At 47.5% G+C, this 14,385-nt stretch overlaps 1 protein-coding gene across 1 annotated transcript in view; it reads right to left on the reverse strand.

Moving 5' to 3' along the window:
• Positions 1 to 14,385, reverse strand: part of LOC134022791 (protein kinase C epsilon type) — a 34,137-nt gene that overhangs the window by 4,044 nt on the left and 15,708 nt on the right. Inside the window, exons 3-6 of the mRNA XM_062464541.1 lie at positions 9,320 to 9,474; positions 2,078 to 2,216; positions 1,516 to 1,704; positions 106 to 252 (exon numbers count right to left, since the gene is read on the reverse strand). Coding sequence (XP_062320525.1) covers positions 106 to 252; positions 1,516 to 1,704; positions 2,078 to 2,216; positions 9,320 to 9,474 — 630 coding nt within the window. The remainder of the gene's footprint in view (positions 1 to 105; positions 253 to 1,515; positions 1,705 to 2,077; positions 2,217 to 9,319; positions 9,475 to 14,385) is intronic.

The following is a 14,385-nucleotide window of genomic DNA, read 5'->3' on the forward strand; positions in this document are numbered from 1 at the left end:
TGCGTGTGTCTGTGTGTGTGTTTATATCTGTAAGTGTGTGCGCGTGTGTGTTCATATCTGTAAGTGTGTGCGCGTGCGCGCGTGTGCGTGTGCATGGCCGCTCACAATGCGAGGTTTAAAAGGCGGCTTGATCCGTCTCTGCTCCAGCATGACCCAGTCGATCTCCTTGAAGAAGGGGTGGACCTTGATGGCCTCCTCTTGCCCGTGAGTCACCACGCAGCCCAGACGCTTGCTGGGACTCTTGGTCATGAACTGATGGGACGGAGCAAGAGAGAGAGACAGCTCATGAGAGGAGGAACCTCCAGTCAGGCAGTACACACATGAAACAGTAACCCTCCATAAACAGTCCACCATTCCCAATCTCAGCTGTAATCCCACAGCTCCCAGACACGTAGCGGAAAACGAAGGCCAGACCACAGAGGACAGAGGCGATAGATGAGGGGATGAGAGGAGAGGAGACTGAGAGGAATGGGGGACTGACAGAAGTAAGCAGTGGAAGTAGCCGTGTTTTTAATCTTCTCTGTGGTCGTAGTGGCGGGACTTGTGGTCCTGTTGGGTTTTGAGTGGTTAGGGAACGGTCAACCACAGTCATACACTATGGTGATAGGCCACTGGCCTGGTCACATGTTTGTAGTGTGCCAGTGAGACAGATCAGAGAGTGACACGGCCTGAGCCAAGACAAACAAGATGGCTTCCCACAAGGCTCTGCTAAAAGAGATAAAGCCAAAGTAAATGCTAGGCATGTCATGGAAAAAAAACTGAAATTACAAGTGGGACAGTTCCAGACACATACACAAAGACACACATTGAGGCACACACATACACACAGACACACATTGAGGCACACACATACACACAGACACACATTTAGGCACACACAAGCACACAGACACACATTGAGGCACACACAAACACACAGACACACATTGAGGCACACACATACACACAGACACACATTTAGGCACACACAAGCACACAGACACACATTGAGGCACACACAAGCACACAGACACACATTGAGGCACACACAAGCACACAGACACACATTGAGGCACACACAAGCACACAGACACACATTGAGGCACACACAAACAAAACTATTAGATAATTTATCACAGAACTAAAACATAAATAGAAAATTGCTCAATGTCCATTTTGCACAGGAAAACAGGAAATGCATGCAAAGTGTGAAAGTGTCACTGTACCACAGTGTCCTAGTGATATAGGCTTATCGAGCAGAATTACGGCCTTTCCCCTAGAAGAGGTCCGTAACACACACCCACACATACACACCCACACGGTCACAGTGGAAGAGGACCAATTCTAATGACACAATTCTCCAAACCACTAGAGAACACAAACAATTAGTCATGTTCTGTCCTGTTCTAGTCCTTAATAAATAGACACGTGTCGGCGAGTGGGGGAGGAGGATGGAAACGGTAAGACAGCCATGGGCGTGAGCGACAGTAAGAGGATGAGAGAGGAGAGAGGAGAGAGGACAGGCTGGCGACTGACCGCTTTGAGGATGGACACGGCCTCCTTGCTCAGCCACACGGGGTACAGCACGTCGTCGTGGAGGATGGACTCAAAGAGGTCGTCCTCGTTGTCCGCCTCAAAGGGAGGCTGTCCGGCCATCATCTCGTACATCAGCACCCCCAGAGCCCACCAGTCCACCGAAGGGCCGTACTCCAGCTCCTGAAGGATCTACGCACAGGGGGGGACAAGAGACACTGTAACACCGGGGGGGACAAGAGACACTGTAACACCGGGGGGGACAAGAGACACTTTAACACCGGGGGGACAAGAGACACTGTAACACTGGGGGGGACAAGAGACACTGTAACACCGGGAGGACAAGAGACACTGTAACACCGGGGGGGACAAGAGACACTGTAACACCGGGGGGGACAAGAGACACTGTAACACCGGGGGGGACAAGAGACACTGTAACACCGGGGGGACAAGAGACACTGTAACACCGGGAGGACAAGAGACACTGTAACACCGGGGGGACAAGAGACACTGTAACACAGGGTGAGGAGAGACGAGGAGGTGGGGAGAGTGGTTGGGTGTTCACCTCAGGAGCGATGTAGTCGGGCGTGCCACAGAAGGTGGTGGTGGTGACCCCATTTAGGATGCCCTCCTTGCACATGCCAAAGTCTGCCAGCTTACAGTGGCCGTCCGCATCCAGCAGGATGTTATCCAGCTTCAGATCTCTACAGAAGACGAGGGGGCAGACAGAGGGAGAGAGGGACATAGAGAGAGGGAGGGAGAGAGTTAGTGTTAGACTTAACAAATACCATACCATCAGGACTTGAAATGGCTGTTTCTGAGTTTGTATCTCAGTCGGAGGAGATCTGGCATCAAGCACTGGTCTTTTTTCACGTGCAAGGGTCAGTGGTACTGAAGCTACTATTCACTGACACAAACACACCAAGGGGGAACCCTGTGGGTAGGAGCAAGGGATGAAGGGAGTGAAGGATGGAGGAGAGCGCTGAAGGAGGAGGTGGAGAGAGGAGGAGGAACAGGAGGACAGATAAGACGACCGTGCTGAGAGATGAGAGGGAAGCCAGTAAACCAGCCGGCTCAGGGCTTGATGGTTGATTGCAAGAAAAATGTCAACATGTTCGCATAGAAGCCATTCAGCTTGAGGTGTTTTCGCAAAACAACCGCCCCGACAAGATGTGTGTATGATTGTGTATGTGTGTGTATGAGTGTGTGTGTATGTGTGCGCGTGTGTGTGCACGTGTGTGTGTGTGTGTGTGTGTGAATGAGAGACGCTTATGCAACTGTTCTTTTTTGGAAAGGCCAAAAACAGCCACCTTAACAACTGCACGATTCTGTTTATCCCTGACATGTGATTGGCCCACTTGTTTCCTCCATCCCATCATGCACTGTTCCGACATGGCTTCTGTCACCAGGGGGGGTTTCCTCTAAGGGGTTTCACTCGACAACAGGCCATCAACCGTGGTGTGAAAATCAAAGTGAGAACTGATTCCTCCAAGTGCTTGGAGTGAGACTGGAGGAGCGAAACACGATCCAGCACCACACACTTTGAGGAAACCTTAACAGGACACTGACAGCTCACAACACACACATTGCGCGCACACACACACACACACAAACTTAAGAGACGTGACCCAATGCAATCTATGTCGTTTTTAAGCCCCCATCTTCCCTTTCTCAGGATGTTCCAAATCTTCTCCCCCTCCCTCCCTCCCTCCCTCCCTCCCTCCCTCCCTCCCTCCCTCCCTCCCTCCCTCCCTCTCTCTCTCTCTCTGGTCATGTCTCCACTCTTCTTGTACAATATGGAGAGGGGAATTTAATTTGTCTGTTCACTTCTATTTATTGTTTCAGATTATTCTCAGCTGGACAGCTAATTATCTCTTCAAAATGGAGGAAGGTGATTGGTCTCTCCCCCTCTTCTATTTCTCTCTCTCTCCCTCTCTCTCAGTAAGGCCTTAAGCTTCATCTGCTATGAAGTTAATCTTTTTGATTTAAACTGTGGCTAACATCTAAGGCCTTGCCGCGATATTAGCCCTTCATGCTGCAGGTGTACGTACCATCAGCCCGTATATTAATAAGCGTTGTTTTCCGAGCAGGTTTTATGAGGTGTCTTCTTTGACAGGGTAGACTGGAGGGTGGAAGAGACGCCTCAGCCAATCTGTCCAGTTGGGTGTAATGAAAGAGTCCTGATGAATGAAGCAGGCGTTGCTGATACCGTGTGTGTGTGTGTGATTCTGTGTGTCCTTCGATAGGAAACCATTTTGTTTAAAAAGGGAGAAGCTCGGAGGAAATGCGCTTGGCCGGGTTTCCCAGATTCGTTAAGAAGCTCTTAACGCTAAGAGCTTCTTAAGAGCGTTCTAAGAACGCTCTAGAACGCTCTTAGAACGCTCCTAACGCTCTTAGAACGCTCCTAAGAAGCTCTTAGAACGCTCCTAACGCTCTTAGAACGCTCCTAAGAAGCTCTTAGCGTTAAGAGCTTCTTAACGAATCTGGGAAACCCGGCCCTTCTCGGTGAACTGTGCTGAACCCAGTGACGCTCTGTATCCCTGTGACCTTTTGTGACTGCACACTCTTAGCAGATCAGGAGAGGACTGTTCGAGCATAGCCATTTAACTTATCCTACCAACAACCACCATAGCTTCTTCTAAAACATCGAAAGTGATGATAAAAATAGTCATGCTAGAGGAACACCTTGTGATGTAGTTAATTACTATTACAAGCATAAATTGTATAAACAGAATCCACTGGCACGCATTCAAAGTAAGTTATATCACACACACACACACACACACACACACACAGAGCAAAGATGAACACACGCACACAAACACACAAACACACAGGCCTCAGCAATCAGGCCCAATTGAGAGCACTTCCTGTGTTTCATGTTAATCTTGTGGAGTGATTTTTCCATTACGTATTCAGCAACCCTGTGTTCTCTGACAGCTAACCTCTCGTGCCCCTGATCTCTCTAAAGCCCACAAATACACACACACACACACACACACAAACAAAAACACAGCCTCAGGTAGCCTCTTCTGTTAATGATACGGTGGGTTACTGGAAATGTTGCACCATGCACACACCGAACCTGTTTTCCAGAGGAAAACCGTGTCCTCCAGTATCATTCCCACAATAGGATATTTTTTGTTCACTAATCCACAAGAACAGCAAGCCAACCTTTGTACATATAAGTAGCTTTGAGTGAGGGTCTGGGTACAGAGGAGGCCTTGTTCCATAGCTGTTCTGGAGCTTGCTTCATCCAGCTCAGATTAGCCTCACCTGGAGGTCCAAAGGTGTACTGGAACCATGTACATGGAGAGGGGAGGCAGAGCTGGAGAGGATGAAGCTGGGAGGAACAAGAAGATACACTGTATGTGTGGAGTGTTTGCAAATCAAATCAAATCAAAATGTATTTGTATAGCCCTTTTTACACGCAAGCATGTCACAGAGGGCTTCACATACGCCCATAGAACTGCCCCTCAATTTTTGTACAGTACATGTGTTGGCAGCTATACAAACTGCATGGTTGTAAGCAAAGGCAACCAACTTGCTACAGAAAAACACCATGTCACATGACTTAGTGTCCCAAAAAGCACACGCACCAACTCGGTATCAGACACACACAATAACAGACACACATGCGCACAGGTGTCCACACCTCTGAACTATCTGCTCCCTAATCTTCTCCAACTCTGAACACACAGGCCTCTGCCAGTCGACATCAAGCCAGTCCAGACTAGCCTAATCAAAGAAGATTCAGACGGCTACTGTCTCAACCCAAACCTTGTTGCTAACATTGCCTCTCCTCCTCCTCTCAGGAAAGGAGAAGAAGATATGGGGATAATGAGAGGGGATAAGGAAGGAGAGGAGGGGAGAGGGGGTGGAGAAGGGATGGGATGGAGGGATAGGGAGAAAGTGGGGGTTGAGAAGGGAATGGATGGAGTGGAGGGGAGGGAGTGAAGAAATAGTACAGAGGTCGATGGAGAGATTGTACACAATGTTCCTAAAGTTCTTCTTGTTTTCATTCTTCTTGCTGGTGAATACAGCAGGCCCCAGTCAGATGGGCAGAGCTTACCCAGGCCAGGTATGTGTCATGGAGTTCACGCACGCAAACAAAAGTGAGTGCACGCTATCTGTGAGGGTATGTGGGCGAGCATCACCTGCTACAACTGTCAAGCTCTGACAAAGACAAATGACTGTGATAAAGTGTGCTTCTCAAAACCGAAAAAAAAAAACTTGGCAACACTTTCTATTAAGGTTACAATAACATGGCAACACTTTCCATTAAGGTTACAATAACATCTACACTATGTGGCAGTACTTTGTAGTACAAACACTGTAGGTAATTGCTATGTAATTAAATTGTATTAAATGTTAGCGGTATATAGCTTACAAAAAGGGTAAGAAGGACGAGTTTGGGGGAGCAGTGTAAAGGGTAAGTGGACGGGAGGCTGCGTACTCAAAACAAGGTCAACATCCACGTCACCCTGGAAAGCCCAACTGCCCCCATAGTGTACTAGCCTGTACTGCTATGTATAGTAGTTAATGTAACATGAATTCTAAGCGTTTCCAAATGATTAGTCTGCTTTCTTAAGGGAACGGTTGACTTGATGGACTTGCGCTGAACTTGTTGAGTAAGATGGCTGTTTCTAACACCCACCTCAAGTCTTCAAAGGGGTTGACAATGGGTGTACAAGCACAGGTCTAGGGCATTAATGGTCAAATGGTTCTAGACGTCCATACAATGGGCTTTCAGTTCATTTATACCCCCCCCCCCTTTCCACATTGATGTTATTGTAATAAAGAGTGAATAGGACAATGTGGCCCAATCTGAAGGGGTGCGTGGGGGCTGCTGGTACTCGCAGTTGGGATCACGTAGCCGGGAGAGCCAGACGTGAACCTGAGGACGAGGAGGCGAGACGGAGGTCTGAGCCACTTTCCTGTCCCCTTCACGGGGAGGCGGGGGAGTGAGAGAGGGAGGGAGGGAGGGAGGGAGGGAAGGGTAAAAGGGGGGTGGGGGGAAATGGAAAGAGGGAGATGCGGAGGGTAAGGTCGAGGAGGACAGAAAAAGAGGGAACGAGCAAACCAAAGAGAGAGAGAGAGAGAGAGAGAGAGAGAGAGAGAGAGAGAGAGAGAGAGAGAGAGAGAGAGAGAGAGAGAGGAATCAAACACAGATTAGGCTGTTCCTTAAGACATTCATCATCTTTTTATGACACCAAACACAATTCAAAAAGTTTGATCACTTCCCTGTTGACTTCCTGCCAGTGGTCAGCCTGTTTGTGACTAAAATACCATCTATCAGACCTGTACAGGGGTCACACACACACACACTCACACACTCACACTACTGCAGTAACATACACACACACGGCCATCTAAGAGTAATCATGCTGGATTTATGGGTTCAGCATTACGTATACACTAGATGCTACAAGTAGTGATTCATGGCATTGTTTGTCCTAACGCCTGATGCTATGCAGGTGACTCACTCTGTAGGGACAGTACATCATAGCTGGTGAGTCTGCAGACTAAACAGTAGATTGTATCTGCCAACCATCGCCAACTCCAAAAGTCCTCTGTCTCCATCGGCAGGGTCAGTGTGCTGTCCGTTACCTTACTTTGTGTGTGTGTGTGTAGGCAGGGAGTGTGTGCCTTGTAAGCCCAGGGTGAGATATTGTGGCGTATCAAAGTTTCTATAGGGAGTTGACAGCGCCAGTCTTGAAGTACTTCCTCTGTTTTCCCAGCTTCAGTGGAGCCCACTGTTTCCTGCCCATACAACACCGTAAGCTCAGGAAAAGAGGCGTGGAGCATTCATTCAATACCCACATTAAGGTTCAAATGGAGCTTTTCCTGTGCTGGGATCAGTTTGGCTAAAAAAGAGGGAGAAGGGGGAGAGAGGGGTAGAGATCGAAGGACGGGGTGGGATGTTCAGATGTGAGTTGCCTAGAATCAAGAGGAGTGAAAAGGGGAGAGGAACAGGGTGGAGGGAGCGTATCCGTGAGGTTTGCTGTCATTAGGTCATCTTGATCTATTTAACTAAAGATCTTCAGAGTTAACTAGGGAAGCCAGGGCTGAGTTAAATAAAAATGGGTTAGATTTAATGAATGGAGAGATTGAATAGCTAGAGTATGGAGAAAAGAGGAGAGGGGAGGAATGGAAAGATCAGAAGGGAGGGGAGGAGAGGAGAGGAGAGGAGAGGGGAGGGGAGGGGAGGGGAGGAGAGGAGAGGGGAGGGGAGGGGAGGGGAGGAGACGAGACGAGACGAGACGAGAGGAGAGGAGAGGAGAGGGGAGGGGAGGAGAAGAGTCCCTGATGTAAACACAGTGCTCTTCCCTGAGGGAGCCTGTATGTGTGTGGTAAATGACAGGGAGATGAGAGGGTAAACATAGCATCAGAACATGGATAAATGGCCCTGTTGGGTAAACAAGATGGCATAAACAAACATTGACGGCTCTGTTACTGGGTACAGGAGACCGAAGGCACACACAACCACAATCATTCAACTCTGACCCACTTCAGACACAAACACACAGCATGGACACAACACACACTTAAACACAAAGCTATCTTAAGATAGCATGATAACAAGTTTCCCTCAGAGCTTCTTGAAAAACTGGATCAAGACATCTTACATAAAAGTTATTATGGAGACAAAAATGCCTAAAATTGTCTCCAGTTTACAGTCCGTAACAATGGTGTTATGATTTGGAATCCAGATGTGCTGTGTGTTTGCCACTAGTTTACAATTGGTTGACAATGATGCTGTCTCTAAAAGAAAGATAAAATAGATGATTTTGGGAAGATTTTCAGTTTGGGAGGGAAGATGGAAAAACGAGTCATGGGACAGTGAGGTCATCAGGCCTGATGCATCCATGTCTAGTTCCATCTGTAGCTTCCGAAGACAGGCCACTAGTAGTTCACCAGGATGACAGAGATAGATATCTGCAGTGTCATATTATGCTTGCAGTTGTTATCGGTATGTGCGCTACACAGAACATTGCAAAGGGTTAACACTTCAAAATACAACACAATCTAATAGTTACAGACGTCCCAAGAAGTTCCGGAAGTCTCCCACATTTCAATAGGGGCTCCCGGACGCCCGCAAATGCCATACAATGTATTTAGAGCGAGAGACTGTCCAATGGTCATTTATGTTGAAACAGGTGCATATCGCGCGTCCTGATTGCGTCCCGAGGGGGTGGGATCAATGCTAGTTACCTGTAAACGACTCCACGATGGTGCTAATGCTAGTTACCTGTAGATGACTCCACGATGGTGCTAATGCTAGTTACCTGTTGACGACTCCACGATGGTGCTAATGCTAGTTACCTGTAGATGACTCCACGATGGTGCTAATGCTAGTTACCTGTAGATGACTCCACGATGGTGCTAATGCTAGTTACCTGTAGATGACTCCACGATGGTGCTAATGCTAGTTACCTGTAGATGACTCCACGATGGTGCTAATGCTAGTTACCTGTTGACGACTCCACGATGGTGCTAATGCTAGTTACCTGTAGATGACTCCACGATGGTGCTAATGCTAGTTACCTGTAGATGACTCCACGATGGTGCTAATGCTAGTTACCTGTAGGGGATTAAGTGACGGTGCTAATGCTAGTTACCTGTAGATGACTCCACGATGGTGCTAATGCCAGATACCTATAGGGGATTAAGTGACGGTGCTAATGCTAGTTACCTGTAGATGACTCCACGATGGTGCTAATGCCAGATACCTATAGGGGATTAAGTGACGGTGCTAATGCTAGTTACCTGTAGGGGATTAAGTGACGGTGCTAATGCTAGTTACCTGTAGATGACTCCGTGATGGTGCAGGAACATAAGTGCCGACGTGACCTCAGCGGCGTAGAAGCGGGAGCGTGCCTCGTCAAATTTGCGTGAGCGCTGGATCTGAAACATCAGGTCACCTCCGTTCACGTACTCCATCACGAAGAACAGACGGTCCTAGAAGAGAGAGGGGGGGGGGGAGAATCCTTACACACATGTGGCATGACATGACAAAATTATACCAGAGTGTGCGTATATATACATATATATATATATATATATATTACATTTAGTCATTTAGCAGACGCTCTTATCCAGAGCGACTTACAGTAAGTACTGGGACATTCCCCCCGAGGCAAGTAGGGTGAAGTGCCTTGCCCAAGGACACAACGTCATTTGACACGGCCAGGAATCGAACCAGCGACCTTCTGATTACTAGCCCGATTCTCTAACCGCTCAGCCACCTGACTCTATATATATATATATGTGTGTGTGTGTGTGTATACAGAATAAATACATTGTATACATAATACATCTATAAATAAATCCACCAAACAACGCCCTCCACAATATGTTTCACTCTTCTGCAGCAATCAAAACCTTGGCAACCAACCCCAGCCTCTACCCCTCCTGCAGGCACACAGGCAGAACGGTCTGCTTCCTGAATCCCAGCTCCTTCATATAGGAAATAATATCAGCCGAGGAATGAGACGGGAGTAGGGGAGGAGGGGGGAGGAGGGGAGGAGGAGGAGGAGGGGAGGAGGGGAAGAGGAGGAGGAGGGGAAGAGGAGGGGTGGTGGTGATATAATAATCCCCCTATAAAACTCAGCGAGTCATCTCGGTCGGGCCATTGTTAAAGTCCTCGGGGTTAACAAAGGTAAGCTACCAACACTGGCTCATCGACCAGGACTGCTGCTGCTACGAGACACAGGCCGGGACAGGGCCTCCTCTTCCACAGCAACACACTGAGTCCACCCTGAAGGAACACACACCCTGGGCCTGCTATCTTTAACTGGTGATTTGAGGTCTGAGAATAGACAATCATTTAACTACATGAAATGGAAACAGGAGTCCAAACATGAAAGAAAGAAAGGTAAATAAAAGGTGAGTGGGTTGAGCACCAATGGTGGACAGTGAGTACTGTTCTCAATCCACCTCCTCACAGACACAGCAAGCCTGTGCAAATCCAGACAGTGAATCTTCATTATGGACTCCGAAGGGGGTTACTAGCCTTGTCTTGACCTCTACTGTGACAATTGCAGCCAATGTTTGAATCCCTCAATCCCTGAGTGCCATCCCACCAGCTCTGCTGTGCCATGGGTTTAGGCCAATCTAAACTACTATAAACATATGATTCAATACATGTGCTTAAGAACAATTATACATTATTTTCTACCACTGGAAGTGCTTCCCTATTTCAGACAAAACAAAAGAGAGAATGGGCGGTGATGAACGTGACACTTTTCCAACACGTTCTTCTCTCCAAGCTAAAGTGTGTCTTATATAAAAGTCCATGGGTTTACCTCAGCGTTTTTTTTTCCCCCCAGAAAGCAAATTTAAACAGGATGCTAAAATAGTTTGTTTAAATGTGCCCAGAATCCTAGCTAGGCCCACCCAATCAAACGTGAATAAACATTTCCTGCCTCTAATTAGAAATGTACAGATACTGACTTCCCAGCGCCGACACACACACACACACATACACACACACGCATACAGACATACACACAAAAACCCTGATGGCCAGATAACTGCCCTTTGTGTGTGTGTGTGTGTGTGTGTGTGAGCATATGTGGCTTTAGTCTAAACTTGCCCTTTATATAACGTATAGCCCCCCCCCACTCTGTTTTTCATTCTTTTTTTAATTTTTCCTTCTTTCCTTCTTTTTTTGGCTACTGTTTTCATTTCATGTAGCTAAATGAGTGGGTATTCTCAAACGTCAAATCGACAATTAAAGATAGTCATGTTGATGCTCCTCTCTGGCATAGAGTTAGCCTGTGCTCTATTTTCCGCCACAGTTGAAGTTATTAGCGCTCAGCATTAGTACATTATTTTGCTCTAAAACAAGTCTAGTACGTGGTAATGCTGATAACAGCAGGAAATCATTATAATTTCAGTACAGTGTATTGTGTGTGTGGCCCTGGATGCTGGTCAAGAATGTTTAGCCCTAAAGCTCTGAACAGCAAGCTGACCCCACTCACTGTAGCGCCACACCAACCATACACACACACACATATATATACACACAGAAATAATGACGTGCACTAGTGAGTACATAACTAAAGATGTTGCGTAATAAACCAGTGATTACAGATACACGAGACAGAGACAAACTGTGGTAATTACAGCATGTTCCGGAACAGGCAAGCAGAGCCTGCCTCCGTACACAGGACCCACACGCACGTTCGCAAGAAAATCACTCAGCCATCAGTCTCACCCACCATCGTTCACGCATACACACACACATAAACGCACTCATATATGCACGCGCACACACACACACACACATCCATACTTCAGCCCCTATGGAAATCCTGAGCTGTGATGTTAAGGACCCTCAAGCATGGCCAGGCTAGAAAGAGTTGAGGCTGTAACTGAATACAGAGCAAGGCCTAAAGGAGCCCATCACACGCAGCATTCCCCAGTCCTACGCTCCTGACCTGGCCCAGTCCAAAAATGTGTTTTGAATAGACTGAATCAAGCCAAAATATTAAATTACAGAACAGGACATTTTTCCAATTACTGCCAAGTCTGGTTCAAAGTTCTGATCAAAGGTTCTAGTTAAAGAGATACAAGTGAACAAACACTAGAGATGTATTCAACTGCACTGATCCAGAGGAGAATGCTAGTGAACTCTCAATAGCCTGTGGCCTGTCCTTGACTTCTTACAAGAGATCACGCGAGATGCACACATATAGGCATGCAGACACTGACATACACACGCACAGAAACTTCACCCTGGCCAAGAAGCTGTCAGAGAGAGTGAGTAGAGAGGTTTCTGGAGTCATCATTAACAGACACGTCTCCTGCTCTGGGAAGGAAAACATGCCCAGGAGGACTCACTTCGCCCTCTCTCTCTCTCTCTCTCTCTCTCTCTCTCTCTCTCCTTTTTCTCACCACCTCCTTCCCTCTTCCTCCTTTCTCTTCCATCCTTCATCACTCCTGTCTCCACCCACCCGCCACACCCACCCCCCATCCACTACAGCGCCCTTCGATCCACCCCACCCCACTCCTCCAATCAGATAGAGCTTAGCGGTAAGGCTAGGCAACCTGCGGATGTCTGAACATCTCAGCCTCAAAGGGTACATGAGAGAGGGAGAGAGAGATAGAGTGACACAAATAAAGTGTGAGAGAGAGAGAGAGAGAGAGAGAGAGAGAGAGAGAGAGAGAGAGAGAGTGACACAAATAAAGTGAGAGAGAGAGAGAGAGAGAGAGAGAGAGAGAGAGAGAGAGAGAGAGAGAGAGAGAGAGAGAGAGAGAGAGAGAGAGAGAGAGAGAGAGTGACACAAATAAAGTGAGAGAGAGAGAGAGAGGGAACAAGGGAGAGTGAGTCCAGAGAAAGGGAGCTGTCAAGAGAACAGACTGTACCAGACCATGTTCAGACGGTGTCTTCTTCCTGTTACGCTGTCCTGATAGGGAACTTTTTGCTATGAGGGGACTGGTACACTCCTAGAACAACCTGCTACATGCCATTCAATGCCAGCTTCGCTAGAGATCACATAGACTGGCCAAACAGACAGGTTGTCTCTTACGCTTAAACGGATATGTGCAAGGACATACTATATGCAATCACTTGCAAGACCTGAATGCACAAACACAATTGCTATAGCAAATATAAACACAAACACACTCTCACACTCTCTCTGACACACACGCTGTCCACATACACACACACACACACACTCGCTTACGACACACTCTCTCTTTGACAGACACGGCACACACTGTCCATATACATGTGCACAAACACATTATCTTACACACACACACACGACAAACATACGCACGTTCCCACGTTCCTCCGCGTTGGGGTCAGCCAGGAGGGGCGGAGTCTGGGGAGGTACTTAACTAGCCAGCGAAAGGCAGTCAAAAAATCTGACATTCTAAATCATCCACAAACCTAGCATCATCATGAGAGCCAACAAAAGTCCCTTCCCAGTCCGAGTCACTAAAACACTGTGTCTTCTGCTGAACCACACGACATAACCAGCCTATAACACAAGCCCATAGTGAAGTGACATAACCAGCCTATAACACAAGCCCATAGTGAAGTGACATAACCAGCCTATAACACAAGCCCATAGTGAAGTGACATAACCAGCCTATAACACAAGCCCATAGTGAAGTGACATAACCAGCCTATAACACAAGCCCATAGTGAAGTGACATAACCAGCCTATAACACAAGCCCATAGTGAAGTGACATAACCAGCCTATAACACAAGCCCATAGTGAAGTGACATAACCAGCCTATAACACAAGCCCATAGTGAAGTGACATAACCAGCCTATAACACAAGCCCATAGTGAAGTGACATAACCAGCCTATAACACAAGCCCATAGTGAAGTGACATAACCAGCCTATAACACAAGCCCATAGTGAAGTGACATGACAAATCATCAAACATCTCCAGGCCATCAGATGAATGTAAAACAGGTCTGCAAGTCTGGGTCATATCCGAGTCCTACCAGATGCACTGTAGTATTCTTTGTTGGTCACTGTGCCTAGCAGTGTGTGTGTGTGTGTGTGTGTGGGGGGGGGGGGGTTGTGCAGTTCATATTTGGGGCTATGGAGCTGTGGGCACAGCTGGCACACAGCAGAGAACTCCAGTCAAACTGTGAACTGACACGAGTGAACGAAGTTAAAACAGAGTCAAGCTGAACATGATTGAGGTCTGCATGCCTGCCAAGTCACCTGGGTGATCTCTAGTCCTGGCTGGAACACAGGGCCAACCAAAGGCTCAGAGGAGGCCTTGCAAGCACAAACACACACACATGCACGCACTCCCTCATGCATGCACACCCACACTAACACACACACACACACACACTCTGTTGTTTGTCTGTAGAACAAAGGCAGCTTTTGAT

Source organism: Osmerus eperlanus, chromosome 6 (assembly GCF_963692335.1).
Source record: "Osmerus eperlanus chromosome 6, fOsmEpe2.1, whole genome shotgun sequence".
NCBI lineage: Eukaryota > Metazoa > Chordata > Actinopteri > Osmeriformes > Osmeridae > Osmerus > Osmerus eperlanus.